This window comes from Phalangium opilio, unplaced genomic scaffold, assembly GCF_054372755.1.
Source record: "Phalangium opilio isolate 3A_F unplaced genomic scaffold, DU_Popi_V2 ptg000200l_1, whole genome shotgun sequence".
Classification (NCBI taxonomy): domain Eukaryota; kingdom Metazoa; phylum Arthropoda; class Arachnida; order Opiliones; family Phalangiidae; genus Phalangium; species Phalangium opilio.
Genome location: NW_028324213.1, coordinates 2,504,309 through 2,529,507, shown reverse-complemented (window position 1 = coordinate 2,529,507; position 25,199 = coordinate 2,504,309). Strand labels below are relative to the sequence as shown.

The 25,199-nt window shown below is 39.4% G+C and overlaps 1 protein-coding gene and 9 non-coding genes across 10 annotated transcripts; all 10 read left to right on the top strand.

The window, feature by feature from the left end:
- The first annotated feature begins 5,616 nt into the window (after window positions 1–5,616).
- Window positions 5,617–6,549, top strand: LOC149622097 (uncharacterized). Its single transcript, XM_089853670.1, has one exon. It carries the CDS (start codon window positions 5,617–5,619, stop codon window positions 6,547–6,549), a length of 933 nt encoding a protein of 310 aa, XP_089709796.1.
- Window positions 6,550–12,275: 5,726 nt separating this feature from the next.
- Window positions 12,276–12,397, top strand: TRNAL-CAA (transfer RNA leucine (anticodon CAA)). The gene is made up of 2 exons: window positions 12,276–12,313; window positions 12,352–12,397. It is a non-coding gene; the product is annotated as a tRNA-Leu (tRNA).
- A 253-nt stretch (window positions 12,398–12,650) lies between these two features.
- On the top strand, window positions 12,651–12,772 carry TRNAL-CAA (transfer RNA leucine (anticodon CAA)). The gene is made up of 2 exons: window positions 12,651–12,688; window positions 12,727–12,772. It is a non-coding gene; the product is annotated as a tRNA-Leu (tRNA).
- A 254-nt stretch (window positions 12,773–13,026) lies between these two features.
- TRNAL-CAA (transfer RNA leucine (anticodon CAA)) lies at window positions 13,027–13,148 on the top strand. Its single transcript has 2 exons — window positions 13,027–13,064; window positions 13,103–13,148. It is a non-coding gene; the product is annotated as a tRNA-Leu (tRNA).
- A 253-nt stretch (window positions 13,149–13,401) lies between these two features.
- TRNAL-CAA (transfer RNA leucine (anticodon CAA)) lies at window positions 13,402–13,523 on the top strand. The gene is made up of 2 exons: window positions 13,402–13,439; window positions 13,478–13,523. It is a non-coding gene; the product is annotated as a tRNA-Leu (tRNA).
- A 254-nt stretch (window positions 13,524–13,777) lies between these two features.
- Window positions 13,778–13,899, top strand: TRNAL-CAA (transfer RNA leucine (anticodon CAA)). The gene is made up of 2 exons: window positions 13,778–13,815; window positions 13,854–13,899. It is a non-coding gene; the product is annotated as a tRNA-Leu (tRNA).
- A 66-nt stretch (window positions 13,900–13,965) lies between these two features.
- On the top strand, window positions 13,966–14,087 carry TRNAL-CAA (transfer RNA leucine (anticodon CAA)). Its single transcript has 2 exons — window positions 13,966–14,003; window positions 14,042–14,087. It is a non-coding gene; the product is annotated as a tRNA-Leu (tRNA).
- Window positions 14,088–14,152: 65 nt separating this feature from the next.
- On the top strand, window positions 14,153–14,274 carry TRNAL-CAA (transfer RNA leucine (anticodon CAA)). Its single transcript has 2 exons — window positions 14,153–14,190; window positions 14,229–14,274. It is a non-coding gene; the product is annotated as a tRNA-Leu (tRNA).
- Window positions 14,275–14,726: 452 nt separating this feature from the next.
- On the top strand, window positions 14,727–14,848 carry TRNAL-CAA (transfer RNA leucine (anticodon CAA)). The gene is made up of 2 exons: window positions 14,727–14,764; window positions 14,803–14,848. It is a non-coding gene; the product is annotated as a tRNA-Leu (tRNA).
- An 816-nt stretch (window positions 14,849–15,664) lies between these two features.
- TRNAL-CAA (transfer RNA leucine (anticodon CAA)) lies at window positions 15,665–15,786 on the top strand. Its single transcript has 2 exons — window positions 15,665–15,702; window positions 15,741–15,786. It is a non-coding gene; the product is annotated as a tRNA-Leu (tRNA).
- Window positions 15,787–25,199: the final 9,413 nt, after the last annotated feature.

Sequence of the window (25,199 nt, the reverse complement as noted above, 5' to 3'; positions counted from 1 at the left end):
TCATTGAGCCACTACATTTATGAGTGTATAATTTATTATTAGTATGACAAAATTCTGCCAGGTTATATTTTGTATACCTTGAACCTCCAATCATTTACGCTCCTGAATGGGTCTAGAGCTGGCTTCCTGGCATTTTTTCCTTCTTGAAGATTTGACACGTTGCATACGTCGAAAAATTTGTCACATAAACGTAGGAACTTGACCGTCTCTGAAGCTTCATCACCAATTAAGTCTTCAACAGCGTTGGCAGTAGTACTACTTATAACTTGAACGGCGAGTTTCACACGCATAGCACCAAATGGACTAACATGAATATGGTTGTATGTCTGTTTAGGGGCTTGACGTAGTATGGATAAGGAATCGATTTCATACATTCTACGAATATGATCCCATACAATGTTTTTGTTGTTTTTTACAAGCAACCGAATATACCGAGAAACTTTGTCTTTGTGGACCTTTAATTTACCACTATTTGAAAGGCAGTTCCTGATTGTTTATATTAAATGACAAGCGTCTGAAATGAAGAAAATTTCTTCTCCCGTGAAAAAATTCACTGTTCGATATCCAACTTTGTCAGCTTTCTGCTGTTACATTGCCTCAGTACACATTTTAATAAATCTTTGATTAATTGAGGCTTTGTCACAAACCACTGTGAGCACTCGGAGACCCACAAGGTGTAGATTTCGTATGGCTTGCCAATAATTGAATAGATGTCATCTGACTGAAGATTGGTGCAAGGGAAAAATGCGTATGCGAACTTTATTTTTGAAGTAATTCCACAAACCATCAAATGCAAAACGTGTGATGCCAATGGCGTTTCACTTATTTTAGGTGCTGTACCATTTACTTCTCTTTCAATTTGATTAACGTTATTTCTAAATATATTTAAGTTTTGAAATCCAACGATTTCACCAGTGTTTCTATGAAAAATCAAGTCTTGTTTGATTTGCATTTCATCAAGTATTAAAGAAACATATGTCTGATCTTCTCTTAGTTCGTCAATTTTTATTTTTTTGCAAGTTTCTGTTAAAAAACCATCAGTAAATCCAGGTTTCTCAATTTGGTCTCTTGAAAAACTGAAAAGAGTTCTTCGGCATGGTAAAGAAAGAACTTTACTTATGGCGTTGTAAGTGGCTGGTGATTTAGATCTAATGTAAAGACACCACTGAAAATATATGGATGGCACTTTCTTGGTCTTGAATTGTTTGATTTAAGTAGTTCAAGTTGTTCGTGTAGTAGGAACTTCTGGAATGTTGTTGCACTTTCAAAGGGATTTTTCTTTAAAATCTCTTCGAATCCCAGGCTATCCTCATCAGTCAAGATTATACCCTTTTTATTTATCAACTTTTTAACTTTCATTAGGAGATACGTGTGTCTTCGTTTCAGAGCCGACGTTTTATATTTAGAGATGCAGATTTTAGTATTGATGCGTTTTTATCCAAATAACGAGTGTTGGTTCTCCTTGGGGTTATGTTTTCGAATTTTTCTTTCTTGCACCTCTTTTGTGGAGTTATTTTGGTGCGCCTGCACTTTCCGCAAATCTTGGCTTTTAAATTTTTAAGCATAAGCTCGCTGCAGCGGCCTCATCCCTGAAGCCGTTGCAGACGATGACGGAGGGCTGAGCACCCTTGTCCAACTTTGGGACTATGTTCAGCCCGCCGCCATCTAAGCTCCTCCTCCTTTTCTTATCCTTAACCCCCGTTCTAAAAACAAACCGAGGCGATAAGGAACGCCGGTTTGCTTTCTAAAAGTTAGTTTGCTTTTTGTTTTCCACTTGACCAGGCACGGTCAGTATTCGGTCAAGGGAACGTGTTTTTTATTTCGGAAAGAAAAGAACAATTTTTGTACTACGCGAATTGTCGCGACTCCAGATTTGGATCTTGTTAAAATTTTTGAAAGTTTAAAATACATCGAATTAATAAAAGTTATTCAAAGAGCAACACAAGGTATGTTTATTTTCCTTTGGATTAAATTCCCTTACGGGACGATAGTGACGGTTTTGAGTTAGGCCTACAAAACTCCCCTCGCTATTGTACATAAGGGACTTGTAACGCGAACCCCAACGACCGGCCCGATGTTCTTTTTCGAGGGGGAACCATTACAAATGGTGCCGTGCCCGTCGTTCTGAGCCTCGGTTTCTTTTTCCGTCTGGGTGATCGGGCCCGTTTCGGCCTTGTTAGCTTTTCAGTTTTGGTTTGAGCGCGAATACCGCCATCGTGGGCATCCCGTTCTAGAACTTTCGACGGCGTATTCCCGATAATTGCTTTTTATCCAAATTTATCCGTATTTTTTCGATTATCATTGTTTTTGTGGTGGCATAGATTAATCTGGATAAATTACGTTAGTTACACAGTTTTAGTAATGATTGTTTTGGAAATTAATTATAAGGGTACATTTACTGTCGGCTAAAATAAATTACGCCTTATATTGAATACTTGAATGAGTGAATCCGAAACGTGCCCAAATTTTACTGATAAATTATATCGTGAAAGAAAGAAATCAGAATGCTCCTCGGCTTCCTCAAAATCATCGGAATCTTCAGAATCCGCGCTTCATGTCGCTAAGCCTAATCTCGTGGTCAGTAGCCTTTTACGCCCCCCTCGCTTAACTTTAATCAATATGGCGTATGCCTACGATCCCAATGACGATCCCCTATGGGATGATAACCTCGATTCAGGTCCTTATAGAACAATACAGTCTGAACGGAAAGACATATCTCACAATAACCTCTCTTTACCCCAGTAGCACAAGCCTTCCGCATAACAGTCGGTTAAAGGTCGAATAGTCGGTTTACGGTCCAGTCAGCTGTAACATGCTTATTTCGATACTTTTCCGACTCATGAAGGCGACTACTTCTTTCAGTTGGCAATGCCGACATCTATCTGACAGTTGTAACAGAGATGGTTTAAAGTAGGCTTGCCTACCGTCTAGAAAATTTCAACTTATTTTTTGCCAGTTGATTACCGACTCTCTCGCGCTAGTCGGTATTGTGACGTTTAAGAAGAGTAAAATTAAAAGCAAAGTTATGCTTAGGCCGTTTAGTAACCGACATTTATCCGACTGTTGGAACTGTGGTGGTTTGATGTAGGCTTGCCTACCGTCCTAAACATGCAACCCACTTTTGCCAATTGATTACCAACTCCATCCCGCTAGTCGGTATGGTCACGTTATAAAAGAGTAAAATGAAAAACGAAGTTGTTGTATAGGCCTTTTTCCGTGGGACGGTTCTTTTGACTTTTACTATTCCGCATATGCCACCAAATTTTATTTGTTATATATTTAACTTATACTATATTTCGACCCACAAGCAGAAGTTGATAATACTATATTTTTGGCAACACTAGAAACATAACGTTACAAAAAAACTGCAAAGCAAGATAACACATCTGATTTTCTTGTTTGAATTTTCCCTCCTGTAATTTCTCGGGTCAGGTGACACGCCTCTGTTCTATTGGCGTAACTAAGATAACGCCATGCACGCCCTCATCGAAGAGGGCGCTGCTAGTGAGAAAACAAGTTAGCCTTTTCAGTATCTCTGACGCGGCTGGGTCGTTAGAATGTTTAAACGAGATTTTTGTGGTCGAAAATGATTAGTTCTAGGCTTGCTAACTGTTAATTTCATCGCTAAGGTTCTTTGTCACACTATATAAACTAGAAACGTCTTCGTTTGTCACGTAAGGTTTGAATTTTGTTATTGAATTATCAATTTATCTACTTTTTAGAGCCAGTTTTATGCATAAGCCTTTGCTTTTTTACCTAGCTTCTCATCTGCTGGGAACCACAGCCCTGTAAAGTGAAACCAAAACTTAAACGTTTATGTATACCTTCAGTTTCTTTGTTTGAATATAAAAGAAGCAAGTGCTTTGGGGCGCTTGGAAATCAAAAACCTTATATATTAAAGATTTTTGGTTGTGAAAATAATACTGAATTCCAAAATAGATCTCAATTTGTTTTAGTTACAGAATTTTTTTGCGGTTTCAATCTTTTAAGAGAAAAATGTGTGAAATAATACCCTTTAGAATTGTATGTTTTTCTTTTTCCTTAAAGAAATCTGTAAGTGTATATCAGGGTTGCCACAGTACCTGGATATCCTGGAAAAGTCAGGGAATTTAAAAATGGGCCAAAAGGTCAGGGAAAAGTCGGGAAATTTTAAAAATTTTGGCAAATTCTGGGAACTTGATTTTAGTGGGTAAAAGTATTTATTGAAAGAGTAATGAAAGTTTCTCCTTATCCTCTCTTAACACAGAAAACTCCATGAGCAATCCTTAAAAATGTCTAGAATTGTTTTTATAAAGTAAATGCCTTCAAAAAAGCTCTTAAGACTGTTATTTATAGTAAAAATTATTCTTATTCATTTTGGTGCAACAAATACATTGGAAAACTTAATGTAGAGAGTTTATTTAATTATAAGCACTTAAAACGTGCTGTAAAAATTTACCCTACCGCCTTAAAAGGTCTAGGAAAAGGTCAGGAAGACCCTGTATATTTTTCATTAAGATTTTTGTAATTTAAGAGAAAGTAACTGGCCACATCGAAGATATTAACAATGAATATTAATAAATGCTTTAATTGATGTAAATATTATACTCGCCCTGAAAAATTTTACTTTTGGTTGAAACCAATTAGCTAGGCAGCTAATATTTCCATTCGACTAGTCGTGTAATATCGAATACATTGTTTATATTTGAAATTTTTATAATTGATGTATGTTACTTGAAATACTCAAAGTACAAATTCTAAAGTGATTTTCATTGAAAATGTATTAAAGAAATTTCAATACTTGGTATCAGTATCCTTTACTATAAGCGAATGAAGCCTCGAGTTAAGGCTTGATCGTCGCAAAACCGTCGGGCCTCGAGTTAAGGTTTGATCGTCGCAAAAGCGTCGGACCTCTTGCTGACAGGCGGTTAAGTCGACTCTCAAACGTGTTGGATGAGGGTCCTATTTCATTCGTGTCGTAACAGTCGGTAAACCAGTGGGCCGTCGTCCCACCGGGCGGACATTTCGATTCTCAAACCCTTACTCTACCAGCCCTTTACCGACGATTTACCGTTCCTATACTAAAAAGCCGCGAAATCGTCGGATTGAGCGCGGCTTTAGGTAGGCATAATGACGCCGACCTATAGTCGGCAAACAGTCGTTTTATAGTCGCCTCATAACAGTCTGAAAATCGGCGGGCCGTCGTCCCGCCGGGCGGACATTTCGACTCTCAAACCCTTACTCTACCAGCCCTTTACCGACGATTTACCGTTCCTATACTAAAAAGCCGGGAATTCGTCGGATTTAGCGCGGCTTTCGGTAGGCATAATGACGCCGAAATATAGTCGGCCAACAGTCGTTTTATAGTAGCCTCAAAACAGTAGGAAAACCGGCGGGCCATCGTCCCTCCAGGCGGACATTTCGACTTTCAAACCATTACTCTCCCGACTTATTAGTGACTTTTTACCAACTCGTCGGTAACACACAAAGCCGACCATGTAGGCCCTACGTCGGCAGTGCTACTGGGGTTACGAACTCTCATAAGTACTTCACGGTTCAAAGTGCTTACCCGGACCACACCGCAGTTCTTTTTCAAGGAGGTACCGTTAGCGGAGAATCAACCCAAGACTAGCTACAATGGATGAAGAAGAACCCAGACACACTCTTGCTTCACCTCGACTTTTCGACACCTTCAATCCTAGACAAGAGCCTTGGGCTATTTACTCTGAAAGACTCGAAATATTCTTCGAAACCATGGCGATCACTGCCGCTCCTATGAAGAAGGCGTGCATTGGACCAGAAGTATATACGACTCTACGTGGTATCTTGGCACCAGTTAAACCATCAGCGTCCACGTATGAAACAATTGTCAGTACTTTAACGAAGTTCTACAATCCCATTCCTCTCGAGATCGCTGAACGACACAAGTTCTACAACCGCTCGCGCAACACTGGCGAGTCAGTATCTACTTATTTGGCTGAACTACGAAAACTAAGCGAATTTTGCGAATTTACCGACCTGGAAAACATGCTGCGTGACCGATTGGTATGCGGCATAAACGACCAACAGATCCTGGACCGACTCATATCCGAAAGTGGACTCACCTTAGAAAGGGCCACCACCATCGCGTTAACAATGGAGAACGCTGCCAGGAACTCGAAAGAAATGAAGCGCACTCTCAACGCCACGAACGGAACGAATGGAATTAACGTTATCCACAGTCGAGGTCACGAGTCACGCAAACGACACATGCGCACGCCGCAACCAACACAGCAAGCCAAGCCATCGCACCAGCGACTCTCAACCCATTCCGAACCCCGAGGTAGACGACGGTGCATACGATGCAACGATTACGATCACGTACCAGCGACGTGCCCATACATCAACACCACCTGCCTGAAATGCGAAAAGAAGGGACATCTTGCAAGAGCATGCCTAGCTGAAAGGACGCAAAGCAGAAACAACCGTCACACAACACATCAGATTATGATGTCAAATTCAGAGCAAAACGGGTCAGCTACCACAGAAGAACACCATGGGTACGAGATCTTTCACTTAACGCTTGGCTAAGAATTTCAACATTCCGCGCCGCCCAAGCCGACCATAATTCACTGTAACATCAACGGAAAGTCCACGGCCATGGAATATGACACCGGCTCTGCCTTCTCTATTATGGCGATGGACATGTTACAAACCCTACCCGAGATTGGCCAAATCACGCCCTACACGCAGAGTGGATTAATCGCGTACAACGGCGAACCTGTACCGATCTTGGGACAACTCACGGTAAAAGTCGACTTTGCCGGAAGAACTGCAAGTTTGCCACTGCTACTATCCAACGATCACCGACCAACCATATGCGGACGAGCTTGGATATACTCACAGCTGCGTATCGAAGATCCCGTATTCCAAACTTTGGGAATCAATCGCGTCGAGAACGAAGACTTAACAGCGATCTTGGCCAAACACCACGAACTCTTTTCGGACACCATGGGATGCCTAAAAGATGTCGAAGTTCACCTGCACACTAAGCCCGGAATCGTGGCTAAATTCTACAAAGCCAGGAGCGTACCATATGCACTTAAAGACAAAGTGAACGAAGAACTAGATAGACTCGAGAAACTGAAGATCATCGAATCGATACCACACTCAAACTGGGCCACACCGATGGTCCCAGTACTGAAGTCATCAGGAAAAGTTCGAATCTGCGGCGACTACAAGATAACCGCAAATCTCATGATCGACACCGAAATTTATCCTTTGCCGAAAGCTGAGGACATTTTCGCGAGTATGGCCGGATGCAAGGTCTTCGCCAGATTAGACATGCGCGATGCTTACAATCAACTCAAGCTGGATCAAGAATCGAAGAAGCTCGTCGTGATCAACACACCTAAAGGCCTATACGCCTACAATAGACTGCCTTTCGGTATTGCATCAGCTTCGGCCGTCTTTCAGAAACATATGGAGATACTGCTAAGCAAGCACGACTACGTATACCCTTTTCAAGATGACACTCTATTGGGTGGCAGAACCGAAGCAAGCTCGACGCAGTATTAACCACCATGGAGGAAGCCGGTCTACGCCTGCGAAGGGACAAATGTTTATTCCTCGTGCCATCTTTGGACTTTCTCGGGTACCGCTTGGACGAATACGGCCTTCATCCACAAGACTCAAAAATCAAAGCTATAATAGAAGCACCTGTTCCTACAAACGTTGACGAACTACGATCATTTCTGGGGTTGTTCAACTACTACTCGAAATTCGTTCCCAACAACTCAACCTTACTGGCACCGTTATACGCCTTATTGAAGAAATCCTCACCTTGTACTTGGAGCGAAACTCAACAGGAGGCTTTGCAATCGGCAAAACTGGCACTCAGAAATTCAAATGTCTTGGCGCACTTCGACACCACGAAGGAGGTTCTTTTGGCATGCGACGCTTCCCCTGTGGGCATCGGTGCAGTCATCTCCCACATCGCGGACGGCAAGGAGCAACCAATAGCTTTTGCCTCACGAAGCCTAGCACCTGCAGAGAAGAAGTACCCACAGATAGAGAAAGAAGCATTGGCATTAGTGTATGGAGTATCAAAGTTCCGAGACTATCTACTAGGACGGACCTTCACACTCGTTACCGACCACCAACCGTTGGTATCCATACTGTCGGAAAAGAAACCGATACCGCCAATGGCCGCATCAAGATTGCAGAGATGGGCGCTTCTGTTGTCTGCGCATAATTACCGAATCGTTTACAAGAAAGGTAACTCTAACTCCAACGCAGATGCCTTAAGCCGACTACCCTTGCCAGCCGACGATTTGAAACCACCAGAACCCCAAGAATACGTATTAACAATAAGTTCGTTTGATGAAGGAACCGTTTCTCTGAAGATGATGACCGAAGCTACCAAAAAGGACCCCACTCTACAAACTGTCATGGACCATCTAAAGAACGGATGGCCCGCGAAACACATGATCGCACCAGAAATCGTCCCGTACTTCAACAGACAGCAAGATATGTCCATATCTCACGACATAATTCTTTTGAATTCAAGAGTCGTGGTTCCGCACGCTCTCCAGCAAGTCCTACTGAAAGAGTTGCACGGCGCCCACGACGACATAGTCAGAATGAAGTCTAAAGCACGTTCCTCGATTTGGTGGCCGATGATTGACGAGCAAATCGAGATCACATCAAAGACATGTAACATATGTCAGGAAACTGCACCTGCTCCACCAACAGTTCACAATGCATGGCCTATCGCCAAAAGCCCTTGGGAACGTGTACATTTGGATTATGCTGGTCCTGTTGAAGGTAGATATTTACTTGTAATCGTGGATGCGTACACAAAATGGATAGAAGTTTTCGTCAGGAGAACACCCTCGTCAGAAGCAACGATATCGGCTCTAAGAGAAACCGTCGCAAGATTTGGAATCATGAGGACTATAGTTTCCGACAACGCTACGTGTTTTTCAAGCGAGGAATTCAAACACTTCGTAAACTCAAACGGAATGAAGCATATGACGATCGCACCACATCACCCATGTTCCAACGGGCAAGCAGAAAGAAGCGTCCGTATTATCAAATCAACTCTCAAAAAGATTTTAGGAGGAACTTCCGAGGAGGTCGACATGTTAAGCTGCGGTCTAGAGAATCATAAAAGCGGATCACTCGAAAATCGTCTCGCGAAAATTCTACTCAACTGTAGATGTACACCTACGAGTTCTGGAAAATCCCCCGCTGAGTTGCTGTTCGGAAGAACCATCAATAATCGATTGAACACCTTCCACCCAAGGAACGTAATAAGTCAAAATCCGGAAGAAAAAGGACTCCATGACGCAACACGAAAAAGCAAAGTACGTCAGTTCGAGGAAGGAGATCCCGTATTCGCTACCAACCATAGTAGAGCCAGTAAACAAAAATGGATTCGAGCAACAATACTTGGAAAACTGGGCAATATGATGTACTTGTTCGAATCCGAAACCGGACGTCACCGCAAACATATCGACCAACTGAGGAATCGCAGCCACAATGTTGAATCACAAACCGCCGAAAACCCAATGGTTCAAGAACTGACCGCCGGCACAAATCTCAGCAGTTGCTATCCGATATCCAGGGACACACCCGAAGTGAATCACCATCCCCAGACGCGCATCAGTCAGAGTATTCAACAGAACAGCGATCCAACAACAACACATCACAACCAAGCAGGACTAAGAACCGAGCACTTGCAACCCACAAGACGGACATCAGGTCGAAAGATCAAAGTACCGGACAGACTAGGTCTTAAAAAAAGGGGGTAGTGTTGTGAATGTATAAATAGACTAAAAAAGGTTATCACTGTATAATAGGCCATAAGGTTTTTTGCACATTAATAACTGATAACAACTCATGTATAAAAGTAGCTCACATAAGCCCGTGCGGCATTCTCCGTTTTACCTACCGATCAGTCTGCATTCTGTTCCTTTAACTTTAAACGACTTGTTAATTATTCAACAATAAAGAAGTTTTATGCTTAGTTAATATTGTGTTTTGACTTGGAAATTATTACGTTAAAACCCAACACGCAAACTCAACATATTATATGGCAGAAGTAGATTAAAAGGCGGAAAAATTTATTTTGGAATTTTGGACTGAGATTATACATATTTTAGGTTTTAAAGGTGTATATTACAAGTATTTCCTAAGCCTAATTACTTATAATATTGTAGCATTATATGCTAGGCAACGCGGGTTTTTTTTACTGTCAGCTTGTCCCAACTAGGTAAGTTGAAACTCAGGTTGGGGGTTGAAAGACAAGATGTATCATATGGCAGAAGTAGATTAAAAGGCGGAAAAATTTATTTTGGAATTTGGGCTTGAAATGACACATCTTTTTGGTTTAGAAGGTGTATATTACAAGTTGAAAGGGTTCCTCCTCCTAAATCCAAATTAAAACTTTATATTTTAAAATCATTATTATACCCATCTTCCAGCTTAGTCTCTACTAAGCCCTTATTAATTAATATTAAGCATGTAAAGGCCGCATAAGAGAAAGAACTGAAGTTGGATGTTTCACCAAATTCTTTCTCCTTCGAACGCTTCTGGGCATAAGTGCTTGTTATAAGTATGCATTGGCATAAGTCTATGTTGTAAACTCATAGAGGGGATAATCACTAAAACTATCTGCTCTTCTATTAAGGGTTTAATGATTACTTCGAGTAATCATTTTAGCACTATTAAAGGTAACGCGTCGAGAGTAAGTAAAACGTTCTCGACTGCTGGAGCCTTACAAGCGATGGGGCTCTAACTTCTAAGCCTCTAATCTGGCCAAGGCCATCAAGTTGCTTACAATTTTTAAATTCATTGAATGTCATAGAGGTTACATTTTCGACTCAAAGTCAATTGAGTTCGACGGCCCTTTTTGGAAAACCCTGTATATTTTTGAGAAAATGGTTTGTTTGTGTGTATATTTAGTCAAATTATATGAGTATTCGAGGCCGGAGCTGGGAGCAATTGTAGTATACATACTCCCAGGTCAGAGGTTGGGAATTTGCAGATGAGTCAAACTAGGTTATTGTGAGATATATGAAAAAATAACACCCCCACCACCAATAGGTGTTATTATGTTTCCAACGAGGAATGTCTGTTAAATTACATTAACCGGGCATAGTGTACGAATTTACTTTTTTTTCTTTGGCAACCCTTCATTTTTACGTTCACTGCACCGGTTTTTTTTTTCATATATATATATATATATTTGGCAGAAGTAGATTAAAAGGCGGAAAAATTTAATTTGGAATTTGGGCTTGAAATTACACATATTTTAGGTTTTAAAAGTGCATATTACAAGTATTTCATAAGCCTAATTACTTTTAATTTGTAATTATTGGAATTTGTTTTCTAACCAAATATTATTAATTATAGATCTATTTACAGCAAATGATTATCCATTTCCTAAAACATATTGCAGCATTTTATTTGAACTTTGAACAAATATTAGTGTGGATAACGTTACATAGATAAGAGACCCATGTATTGTCCCTAGTTTAATTTTGCGTGTTTATTCTCTACTTGCCTCTCAAGTAGGCCACTACAAACGCTTAGTTCAGAGGCGCGTGTAATTGTACACGGTTCCGTTTTGCATGTTTATTTTCTAATGGCCTCTCAAGTAGGCCACTACCAACGCCTACTTGAGAGGCCCGACATGGAATTTCACCCGCCTCGCCTAAACCTAACCTAACCTAACCTGGTCTAATCTCGTTTGAACGTAAGGGCATATCTGTACTGGCCTCGCAATTAGGTTAAAGGCCAATGTATTATTATAACATTTCGTTTTGCATGTTCATTCTGTATTGGCCTCGCAATTAGAACACTTAAAAGGCCAGTGCATTACCCCATTTCATTTTTCCTGTTTATTCACGAAAGGCTAAGTATGCGCCTCTTTACACGGAAAGATGGCCGAGCGGTCTAAGGCGCCAGACTCAAGGGGCTTAGTTTCCTTCGTTCACGATGTGAATCTGTGTATTCTGGTCCTCGTTTGAGGGCGTGGGTTCGAATCCCACTTCAGGCACGATAAGTTTTATGAAAATATCTGGAAGAGATGTAATTTTAAAACGTCCAAACTGCACAAAACCACGTCAGGATGGCCGAGCGGTCTAAGGCGCCAGACTCAAGGGGCTTAGCTTCCTTCGTTCACGATGTGAATCTGTGTATTCTGGTCCTCGTATGAGGGCGTGGGTTCGAATCCCACTTCTGTCACGATATGTTCTATGAAAATAAATGGAAGAGATGTAATTTTAAACGTCCAAACTGCACAAAACCACGTCAGGATGGCCGAGCGGTCTAAGGCGCCAGACTCAAAGGGCTTAGCTTCCTTCGTTCACGATGTGAATCTGTGTATTCTGGTCCTCGTATGAGGGCGTGGGTTCGAATCCCACTTCTGACACTATATGTTTTATGAAAATAACTGGATGAGATGTAATTTTAAAACGTCCAAATTACATAAAACCACGTCAGGATGGCCGAGCGGTCTAAGGCGCCAGACTCAAGGGGCTTAGTTTCCTTCGTTCACGATGTGAATCTGTAAATTCTGGTCCTCGTATGAGGGCGTGGGTTCGAATCCCACTTCTGTCACGATATGTTCTATGAAAATAAATGGAAGAGATGTAATTATAAACGTCCAAACTGCACAAAACCACGTCAGGATGGCCGAGCGGTCTAAGGCGCCAGACTCAAAGGGCTTAGCTTCCTTCGTTCACGATGTGAATCTGTGTATTCTGGTCCTCGTATGAGGGCGTGGGTTCGAATCCCACTTCTGACACTATATGTTTTATGAAAATAACTGGATGAGATGTAATTTTAAAACGTGCAAATTACATGGAACCACGTCAGGATGGCCGAGTGGTCTAAGGCGACAGGCACAAGGGTTCTTAGGTTCATTGCTTCACGATGAGAATCTGTGTATTCTGGTCCTCGTTTCAGGGCGCGGGTTCGAATCCCACTTCAGGCACGATAAGTTTTATGAAAATAACTGGAAGAGATGTAATTTTAAACGTCCAAACTGCACAAAACCACGTCAGGATGGCCGAGCGGTCTAAGGCGCCAGACTCAAAGGGCTTAGCTTCCTTCGTTCACGATGTGAATCTGTGTATTCTGGTCCTCGTATGAGGGCGTGGGTTCGAATCCCACTTCTGACACTATATGTTTTATGAAAATAACTGGATGAGATGTAATTTTAAAACGTCCAATTTACATAAAACCACGTCAGGATGGCCGAGCGGTCTAAGGCGCCAGACTCAAGGGGCTTAGTTTCCTTCGTTCACGATGTGAATCTGTAAATTCTGGTCCTCGTATGAGGGCGTGGGTTCGAATCCCACTTCTGTCACGATATGTTCTATGAAAATAAATGGAAGAGATGTAATTTTAAACGTCCAAACTGCACAAAACCACGTCAGGATGGCCGAGCGGTCTAAGGCGCCAGACTCAAAGGGCTTAGCTTCCTTCGTTCACGATGTGAATCTGTGTATTCTGGTCCTCGTATGAGGGCGTGGGTTCGAATCCCATTTCTGACACTATATGTTTTATGAAAATAACTGGATGAGATGTAATTTTAAAACGTCCAAATTACATGGAACCACGTCATGATGGCCGAGTGGTCTAAGGCGACAGGCACAAGGGTTCTTAGGTTCATTGCTTCACGATGTGAATCTGTGTATTCCGGTCCTCGTTTGAGGGCGTGGGTTCGAATCCCACTTCAGGCACGATAAGTTTTATGAAAATAACTGGAAGAGATGTAATTTTAAACGTCCAAACTGCACAAAACCACGTCAGGATGGCCGAGCGGTCTAAGGCGCCAGACTCAAAGGGCTTAGCTTCCTTCGTTCACGATGTGAATCTGTGTTTTCTGGTCCTCGTATGAGGGCGTGGGTTCGAATCCCACTTCTGACACTATATGTTTTATGAAAATAACTGGATGAGATGTAATTTTAAAACGTCCAAATTACATAAAACCACGTCAGGATGGCCGAGCGGTCTAAGGCGCCAGACTCAAGGGGCTTAGTTTCCTTCGTTCACGATGTGAATCTGTAAATTCTGGTCCTCGTATGAGGGCGTGGGTTCGAATCCCACTTCTGACACTATATGTTTTATGAAAATAACTGGAAGAGATGTAATTTTAAACGTCCAAACTGCACAAAACCACGTCAGGATGGCCGAGCGGTCTAAGGCGCCAGACTCAAAGGGCTTAGCTTCCTTCGTTCACGATGTGAATCTGTGCATTCTGGTCCTCGTATGAGGGCGTGGGTTAGAATCCCACTTCTGACACTATAGCCACGTTCACACTTACATGGGAAACCGGTTCGAAGCGACTCAAATCGCTTCCAAAGTTAGGTGTGAACAAAACTGATAATCGAGAAGCTAATTACAAACGCGGTTTCTTGAAGTTGCTTCGCGAACCAACTTAAACCGGCTTTGGAAGCTAGTTTGTAGTTTTCAGGGATATTTCACCTGGGATGAGATTAGTATTAAGTGTATTTTCTCCGGCCTTAGCAGACAACACCAACGAAATGATAAGCAGACAGCACTAACAGAATCGTCTTAGAGTGTGAACCGAGGCAGTTGAAATCGCTCCGAACTACCATTAAAGAGCGTTTCAAAACTGGTTGGGCAGACGCGTTTTCAACCGGTTCCCGTGCAAGTGTGAACATAGCATTAATGTTTTATGAAAATAACTGGATGAGATGTAATTTTAAAACGTCCAAATTACATAAAACCACGTCAGGATGGCCGAGCGGTCTAAGGCGCCAGACTCAAGGGGCTTAGTTTCCTTCGTTCAAGATGTGAATCTGTAAATTCTGGTCCTCGTATGAGGGCGTGGGTTCGAATCCCACTTCTGACACGATATGTTCTATGAAAATAAATGGAAGAGATGTAATTTTAAACGTCCAAACTGCACAAAACCACGTCAGGATGGCCGAGCAGTCTAAGGCGCCAGACTCAAGGGGCTTAGCTTCCTTCGTTCACGATGTGAATCTGATTATTCTGGTCCTCGTATGAGGGTGTGGGTTCGAATCCCACTTCTGACACGATATGTTTTATGAAAATAACTGGAAGAGATGTAATTTTAAACGTGCAAATTACATGGAACCACGTCAGGATGGCCGAGTGGTCTAAGGCGACAGGCACAAGGGTTCTTAGGTTCATTGCTTCACGATGTGAATCTGTGTATTCTGGTCCTCGTTTGAGGGCGTGGGTTCGAATCCCACTTCAGGCACGATAAGTTTTATGAAAATAACTGGAAGAGATGTAATTTTAAACGTCCAAACTGCACAAAACCACGTCAGAATGGCCGAGCGGTCTAAAGCGCCAGACTCAAAGGGCTTAGCTTCCTTCGTTCACGATGTGAATCTGTGTATTCTGGTCCTCGTATGACGGCGTGGGTTCGAGTCCCACTTCTGACACTATATGTTTTATGAAAATAACTGGATGAGATGTAATTTTAAAACGTCCAAATTACATAAAACCACGTCAGGATGGCCGAGCGGTCTAAGGCGACAGGCACAAGGTTTCTTAGGTTCATTGCTTCACGATGTGAATCTGTGTATTCTGGTCCTCGTTTGAGGGCGTGGGTTCGAATCCCACTTCAGGCACGATAAGTTTTATGAAAATAACTGGAAGAGATGTAATTTTAAACGTCCAATTTGCACAAAACCACGTCAGGATGGCCGAGCGGTCTAAGGCGCCAGACTCAAAGGGCTTTGCTTCCTTCGTTCACGATGTGAATCTGTGTATTCTGGTCCTCGTATGAGGGCGTGGGTTCGAATCCCACTTCTGACACTATATGTTTTATGAAAAATACCAACTTACCTTTATGAACTTCGTGGAACCAAGAGTCTCACACTTCAAGCAAACGGATTGCATATACATGTATTTAAGCAAGGCTTTTGGCCGGATGGACCACGAGACAGAACTTACGCACGTCAGTTTTAAAACCACAGTTGGAATACCACAAGGTTCGCCACTAGGTCCTCTTCTCTTTTCAATATTTATAAATGATCTATTGTGGAGCAATGAGGACATGTCCCAAGGATATGCAGACGACAACAGATATTCAACGAAAATAAAACCATCAAACGCTGCAAGATTATATGGAATAAGTGAATGGGGGAAAAACAATAGGCTTCCGCCTAACCCTGAAAAAACATACATCATGACTTACACTAAAAAGACAGACTACATTATCTATCCATACATGATTCATGGGGGGAAAAACCTAATAATATGAATGCAAAACAATTACAATAATTTAGAATACAGGTGGGTGCACAAATTAAAACATGGAGCGGTTGTGGAGTATGTGGAAAACTTCATTCCCGATTTAAAATTCGATGAACTGAAAAAGGAACTAGAAAACCTTTACGATGACGTAAAATTGCCCAGAAAAGCGTTTTACGTCGGTTCAAATTTCGAATATTCTCAATATTCTTATGGCAGGGTCAGGCATTTAAGTTTAAAGTATTGGCCCAAGACTGTTTTAGTTTTGAAAAAGTTAGTGGAAAAAAAAACTGGCGTTCAATTTAATGCCGCGGTAGTAAATCTCTACAGAAATGGCAGGGATTCTGTTGGATGGCACGCGGATGACGAAGAAGGAATTCATTCCGTTATTGCCTCCTTATCTTTTGGAGGGACGAGAGAATTTCAGATGAAGCCAAATTCATCGAAATACCCTACAAAGTCAGTTGATTTGATTCATGGATCCTTTCTTTTGATGAGAGGGTCCTGTCAGCAAACTTGGCAACACTGTGTACCAAGAGTTGCAGGTCCCGATCATTCGAAAGAAAGGATCAACATTACTTTTCGTTACATGGGGAACATAAAGAAAAAATCAATCGTGAAAAATCCTCCATGTAACCCAAAGTAATGGCAAATCAACTGACTTTGTTTGGTATTTCGATCAATTTGGTCCAGTCTGAAAAGTTCTCTTCCCTCTTTAAAAATAGGGAGCAATAACGGAATGAACCCTTTTATGCAATCCAATCAATGTAATCACTGTCATTTCTGAAGAGATTTACTACTATTAATAACATATTAATTAAATACAGAAAATAAAATAAAAAATTAAAATAATTATTACCATATTAATTTAAGACAATTAAAAAACAATAGTGTTTTTCGCTCAAACTGTGTAATTGTGATTTTTTTCAAAAATAGTTTTAGATACTTTCAGGGATCAACGTAATTTTAGAAGCAGGAATAGAGAACCGTTACTTTAAATTTTCTTATTGGCTCACTTAAACTATGCTGACGGGACGGCGAAAAATAAGTAATTCAACTATGCTGACAGGACGGCGAAAAATAAGTAATTCCTTTTCGCCTTTAGCGCTATAACCCACCTTTTCTTTCATGCCCCCGTCCCGGAGGAGGGGCTCGTGGACTTTTAACGCCCGCCCAAATTACCCTGTTCCAGGGCCTGTTCTTTATTCGCGCTTGTAAAATACTAGGATCCATGTACTTTCAAGTGCCGAACCTCCAGGGGTAAAATAATAATTTATTTCCTACGGACCCCTGTAAAACTCCTACCCACAAAACACCAAAGCGTCTTGTGAGCAATTACTTGCTCCTCCCTGATTTAAAAGGGATTCACCTAGGTGAAAAGTTAATAAATATCCATTCATTCATTCACGATAATCTTTGAAAAGTTATTTTTTGTTTCAGGCTAGGCGAAATAGTACTATAGGTTTAATCGTAATTCTTTTATTAAAATTTATCAACGTTTCATCGAAGCAAACAGATTTTGGATGAATATCACATTAATTATGCTAAAATAAAAATATAATAAATGATGGAGTATGGTTCCAGAGTGCTGAATTAGTATACGAAATGATATTGATATTGATAATTTTGAAGCAACGTTAGTGGTAGTTTGTAGGACTGTCCGAGTATTCCAAAGATGGAATATCATTCGAAAATTTCTAATCGAGTATTCGATTGCAAATTTCACTATTCGCACACCCCTATTCCTTGGCGAACGTTCAGTATTTTACTTCATACTTTTAGATGAGCTTTAGATTTCGCGCCTATTCCCATGTTTTCGCTTTCATTAATAACAAATATAGGGGTTAATCAGTCTAAAATCGGACACTTTTTTAGAATAGCCTTCTCAAGATGCTTCTGGGCTATTGCAAATTATATTTTACTGTAAACACAATGTTTTAAGGGGGTTTTTATAGACTACTATTTTTCTATACTGCCATACTTCCGTCTCTATAGAAGACATTTCTTTGCCCATAAAGTTCAGTTGGCATTTATTATGACAGTGTTAGCAAAGGCAGAGAAGAATTATAAACCCCCATATGTTTAATAACTACAAGGGTTGACATTTATCACGGCGGCTGGAACTTTGGTTGGGGATGGGGGAAGATGGCAGAGAGGAAAAAAACATGGAGAAAATAAAATGTCTAACCCAGTCTTTTTCCTCCTCCCTACTGGCGACGATTTAGGAAGCGTCCACCGGGAGCAGCACTGTAGGTATAATTTAGAGTCAATAGAGTGGTAGGATTCGGTATGGTTAAAATTTCAAATCCACGAGAGCGGCGAGACGACCGCAACGGACTTTCACCACTTCACGGTTTTCACCCCGCTTTGTCGGTTGGGCAGCGGGCTTGAGCAAGTTAGAGCATTTCAAGAAATAACGTTTGGACATTGGGATCATTTAATTCAGCTTTCACGAAGACAGGTTACTAATTGACTGGAGATAGTGGATACTTTCAAGTTAAAATTAAAATTTCAATGGACGTTGAAACACTATCATTCATGATTGGCGAAGGTAAGTAACTAATTCCTAATTACTTTCTTAGAGATAAGTCTTTATTTACAGGTTTAATGCAAATATCCACTGGACCTTACAAAGGTACGTTACTTAATCAAAATAAATTTTCCTAGAGATAAGTCTATATTTACAGGTTTAATTCAAATCTCTACTGGACCTTACAAAGCCAGTGTAAGGTTAAGCACTGTACTTATCACCTAGCTTATCAGATGAAATTAAATCTTAACTAAGCCTTACGGCTCTCTGCAAGAATGAGGGGGTAAACTACCAGTGAAATGCTTGGTTAAATAAATCTTTGTCTGGTTTCCCCCAGGGTTGCCACGGGTCAGGGAAAGCCTGGAAAAGTCGGGGAATTTTAAAAATTTTACCAAAATGAGGTTATTTTGAAAACTTCAGCAGAGTCAGGGAATTTGATTTTAGTGGGTACAATTTCTGGGGATAAGTCTTTAATCATAAAATAGTAATGAAAGTTTCTCCTCATCCTCTCTTAACACAGAAAACTCTAGAGCAATCCTTAAAAATGTCTAGAATTGCCTTTAAAAAAATATCTTAGCCTGTTATTTATAGTTAAAATGTTTCTTCAGGGTTCGTACAGAACCTGGAAAAGTCAGGGACATGGAAAATAGGAGGATAAGTCGGCGATTTAAAAAAATTCCCTAAAAAAGTCAGGGATTTCGTTTTTGGATTCGAGCAATGCTAAATATAAGCCAGGGGTGAAAAGTGGGCTCTGGTAAATACCTTAAAATGGTCAGGGATATTGCAAAAATTTGGTCAGTGATAACATGGAAAAGTCAGGGATTTTCAATGTAAAAATTACGTACGAACCCTGTTCTTTATCATTTTGGTGAAAAAAATACATTATAAAACTAATGTAGAGAGTTTATTTAATTAAAGCAAATGGGAGCTAACAGTTCTGACCCTGAAACGTCACACCCTTCTATCTCTTACTGGAGTTTCTTCCCCCTAACGGTTGGAAAAAGTATTCTACGCGCAAAAAGTCCAACCAGAGAGGGGCTACGTGACGACAGACTATCTCTTCCCCCTAGCCAGTTATTAGCTCCCTATAAGCACTTTAAACGTGCTGTAAGCATTTAAACTTTCGGCCTAAAGAGGTTAGGGAAAATCTCAGATTAAGGTAAGATAATTTAGTTTTTAAAATTCCGTGGCAACCCTGTCCCAATCATAAAATGATATAAGAAATGGGAAACTGAATACTTTTTTCTTGCTGGTCAGTTTGTTGAACCACTCTCTCAGCCTTTCAGGGAATTTATTTTAATAGTCATTTGCCTGGACTAATGCTTTAATTATAGCCCTGACTCTTTGGACATTTGTCCTTGTATTGTATTCTTCAGTTTTAAAAAACCAAGAACTAAATGGGTTCATGGTTTATACAAAGCTCGGTATTCTGCTTGCAGAAAAGGTTCGAACTTTTTGTTATGACTGTGTTTTATTACAATAATTTATCTGGCTGCCCTCCACCACCCCGACTAAATCAGGGAGAAATTGGGCGATGGCTCTGGAGAAATGTCCACTTTAATTGGAGTTATAATAATTGTCTAGTGATTACCATCACTTTTTCAGACTTGTAACATGTCTCTAAATATGGTGAAATTACAGTTTTAAATTGGCAGCTGGAATTCTACTTTTGCATCACTTTTTCAGACTTGTAACATGTCTATAAATGTAGTCAAATTACAGTTTTAATCAAGCATCTGGTATTTCTACTTTTCCATAAGTTTTGCAGACCTGTAACATGTCTATAAATATGGTCAAATTACAGTTTTAAATTGGCAGCTGGATTTCTACTTTTCCATCACTTTTGCAGACCTGTTACCTGTCTATATATAAATATGGTCAAATTACAGTTTTAAACTAGCATCTGGTATTTCTACTTTTCCATAAGTTTTGCAGACCTGTTATATGTCTATAAAAATGGTCAAATTACAGTTTTAAATTGGCAGATGGATTTCTACTTTTCCATTACATTTGTAGGCCTGTAAAATGTCTATAAATGTGGTCTAGTTGCAGTTTTAAACTAGCAGCTGCTATTTCTACTTTTTCATCACTTTTGCAGACCTGTAACATGTCTATAACTGTGGTCAAATTACAGTTTTAAACTAGCAGCTGTTATTTCTACTTTTGCATCGCGTTTGCAGAATCGCGCTGCATATTTCTGTCAGTACAGACAATTAACAGTTAATAAACAGAAAATGTAGATACGGCAGACAATTTGCAGTTCTGGAATAGCTGTGAAATTTTCGCGTTTTTCGAGCTGCAGAAAATGTAGCCTTAATGTATACATATTACAGCATGGTAGCGATAAAAAAGCGCGTATGCAGATGAATTACAGCTTAAAATTTTTGTACGGGTAATCTTATTTAAATAGTTTATTTAAAAGTTATTTCAGTTTTTATCCAGAAAAATGTATATTTTTGGTTCAATTTCACGTTAATTATACTTAATTAAAAGATAGAATCAATGTTTTCCGACTAGTACAAGATGAGGGCAGTTTTAGGTAAAAAATGTGCCTAAAATTATGTGTGATGAGGGCAGTTTTAGGTAAAAAATGTGCCTAAAATTATGTGTGCTAAAGAAAATCGAATTAAAACGTTTAAAATTAAGATGAGTACGTTAAATATTTTGAAATTCAAACTAGCCGCGAAATACCGCCCAACTTGTTTTTCACACAGTGACGTTGCTAATGTTTCTTGATTTATTGGTTGTTTGGAAATAGGAGAATGTAGGGAGCTCTAGACCACTGTATAGTAGCTTTTCACCTTCACTGGGGATTAGGGAAGCGGCGCATAATTGAGAAGACCTTTGTAAACATAATTCTGATTTTCCATGTTTATTATCCTTTGTTCTCTTAACTCTTGGTTACGTTGTAGAGTAGGGATGATAGAGATTTGTCAAAATTATTACAGGTAATGTCCAAAACACCACATTTTTGCGCTATTTTGGCAAAGGCTTAGCTTCCATGTATAATAATGGTATGGCTTTATTTTAGCCTAATGGCCCTAATCTAAGTTTTAACATATTTTTAATTGTAATTAAACACAGTAAAACTATTACTTTGAACACCAAAATTACAGTGATACTATTTACCTTCCTTTATAACTTTCAAAGCATCCCCGTATCGAAATGAGTTATATTAATTTGGCGAAAAAGCAGAATAGTATGAAAACTACTTTTAGGAGTAAATCTACTGCACCTCGCGAGAGTAATTTACTTTTTTGGCTCATGTATTCGCAAACGACTGTAGAGGGGGCAGTGATCGGAGCGGCGCCGAAAACTAATACATTTAAAAATTAATTAAAAATAGGTAAGTTATTAAAACTATCAATATCTATATATTTTTGAAAACGTAATCTGATTTTAAAAAATGAAAGCTTTTCATTAGTAGTCAAAAGATTGATTCTATCCCTTTAAGTTGAAATTAACGTAGGATTCTGTTTCGGCAGTGTCCATTTAGGTTATAAAATGAGTTTCAATAAATAATTAACCATAATTGCATTTTTGTGGAGTTTTTGATTCTTATTTTACCCTAAAATTAAGAATTCTGCACCTTAATGTACTGTAAAGATAATTTAAATTAATTTAAGAGTGAAATAGAAAACATTTGGCTTTACCAACGGCTTGGGTAGTTTTAATCTTATTTAATTAGTTTATTTTAAAGTTATTTCAGTTTTTATCCAGAAAAATGTATATTTTTGGTTTCATTTCACTATAATTATACTTAATTAAGTTTACATTAAAGCTGGATTGTGTTTCGACAGTGTTCATTTAGGTTATAAAAAGAGTTTGAATAAATAACTGACCTTTATTGTAATGTTTAGAGGAGTTTTTGATTATTCCAACACATTGCTTTCAATTTTTATCATACCCTTGCTAAATTTGCGGTAACGGAAAGAACATCTATGAAATAAGTTAATGAATGATGCTATTATATAGTTTGGCTTTTATGTCAGTAATTACATCAAATGCGTAAATAATTCATAGCAATTTAGACAAATAAACAAACGGCAATGTGGACTGTGGAAATAGCGTGTAACCGATTGGTGAACAGCGTAACTCTTTGACTCCCACGTGGTTACGTTGGAAAAATCTAAGCTGATGTAAACATGAAAATTATTTCACTTATAAAATTACATAACGACACTGTCCTCCTGGATTAACCAGCACCACTGTTACTTCTATTTATGGATTAAACAATCCACTGTTGGTAACAAATAGTTTAAAATATGATTACGTAACATCATTAGGATTAAAAATTGTTTTAACGAATGATGATGCGTTGGTTGAGTTTCAGGAACTATATCACACACCTTCAAATTAGTAGAATTTTAGTGAGATTAACAAATGATGAAACCCTGTATACCTCATATGTGAATGTTGAATTAACTGACCTAACGTAAACACCACTAGTTTAACTTCCCTAGCGAAAACATATTACACTTTTTGTCATCATTCCAGTAGTATTTTGAAGTTTTATAACTTTTCACAAGGTGAAAACACTCTATTTCGAGTATCAACACGTTAAGAAATTCAATAGATGTAACATTTTTACTTCAAATTGGAAGGGCCCCGTAAATCCGGTAAAATCTAGGATATGTTTCTAGCAGGAAACGAAGCAGACTACAGACAACAGAATTCCAAAAAGGAGCTGGAACTTAGCTTTTTTTATAATCTTTAAAGAGGAATGACACTATAAAGACTATATTACAGTCTTTACAGAGACTTCCTAAGCCTTGGCCGTAAAGAACGTCGAAAAACGTATTTCAAACGATATTAACCTCCATTAACTGTAATTATTTACCTGAATTACATTTTTAGACGAAAATTCGACCTGATAGCAAAGTATTTGTTTCTAAGGGTGTTATAGTTAGTTAGAAAATCCAAATAATGTTGTTCAAGCTCGGAAAATACTAAACAAGCGTCGACTGCTCAAAAACAAGTTCTTAAGATCATAGCCTCCTGGATCACGCGACTCGCGGACGCAGGCTGATCGAGCTATAGGTTCAACTTCCACAGAATGAAGCAAACTGAAAATGTCAACTTAAATTGTTATCAGGCACAAAGCTAGGCCTTCCCTTGTTCTCAATCTGGTTGAAAATTGAAGAAATGGGTATCAGCGCGCTAACAGGTTAACCTGACGTTACTTCCGTAATTAACTAAAATTAACATACTTAGACTTAATTTTCTTTGATTATACTAGCCGATCGCACACCCTGATTACTTAATTGTTAAATTAAGAGAATTCCGAAAAGTAACTTCGCTCTAGTTTTTCAGTTAGAGGTGGTTAAATATCACCAAAAACCCCCTGTTAATCTCCATGGGAAAATTGGTAAAAGCATGTGAATTTTTCTTTAACGTTACAAAAGAGTATCAAGTCATATCTACAAGGGCCTACCGGCCCTGTAGAATTATGAAGTTGAATTATAATTTAATTTAATTAGTTTTACAAAAGTTTCAGCTGGCACTACCGAGAGGGCACTGCTGATGCCTCTGTCCTGTTCACGTGACCCGTCCTATCAAACGTCTTTTTTTCTAGGCCTAGTTTCAAAAAAGCCGTTGGTTATGTTAGTGTTACGTATAACAAGTTAACAATTTTAAGAAATTAATTAGTATGATTACAAACTAACAAAATTTACAACTTAAGTCGACTGAAGAATGAGAATAAGTACTAAGCCATCAAGTTTTGATTTCCTCGTCTAACCTCGAGGCATTCCTGTTTTCATTAAGTTAACTTCCAAGCTTTTCCCTAATAATTCTCATAACCGGTGACAGAAGAATGAGAACAACAATTTTAAGAAATTAATTAGTATGATTACAAACCAACAAAATTTACAACTTAAGTCGACTGAAGAATGAGAATAAGTACTAAGCCATCAAGTTTTGATTTCCTCGTCTAACCTCGAGGCATTCCTGTTTTCATTAAGTTGAACTTCCAAGCTTTACCCCAATAATTCTCATAACCGGCGACAGAAGAATGAGAACAAGTACTACTAAGCCATCAAGTTTTGACTTCCTCGTCTAACTTCGAGGCATTTCTGTTTTCAGTTAGTTGAACTTCCAAGCTTTCCCAAATAATTTTCATAAAAGGCGACAGAAGAAAGAGAATAAGTACTACTAAGCCATCAAGTTTTGATTTCTTCGTCTAACCTAAATTATTTCTGTACTTAGTAAGTTGAATTTTCACGCGTTTACCAAATAATTATCTTCCCATTTAGAGTGCAACAGAAGTATTGCAAAGTCATAAAAAGTTTAAAAATTCACGCCGGTACTGAAGTTTAGTACGGTGGCCAGCCAGGCTAAGCTTGAAATTTAATATTAACTTTGTGTAGGTCTATTTTTGTAGAATTCAGTTTTGTAGTTCTATTTTTGTAGAATTTAGTTTTAAGAAGCCAAACCATAAACTGGA

Coding starts and splice junctions, on each gene's coding strand:
- LOC149622097 (XM_089853670.1), top strand. CDS start 5,617: ATGGATGAAGAAGAACCCAGACACACTCTTGCTTCACCTCGACTTTTC.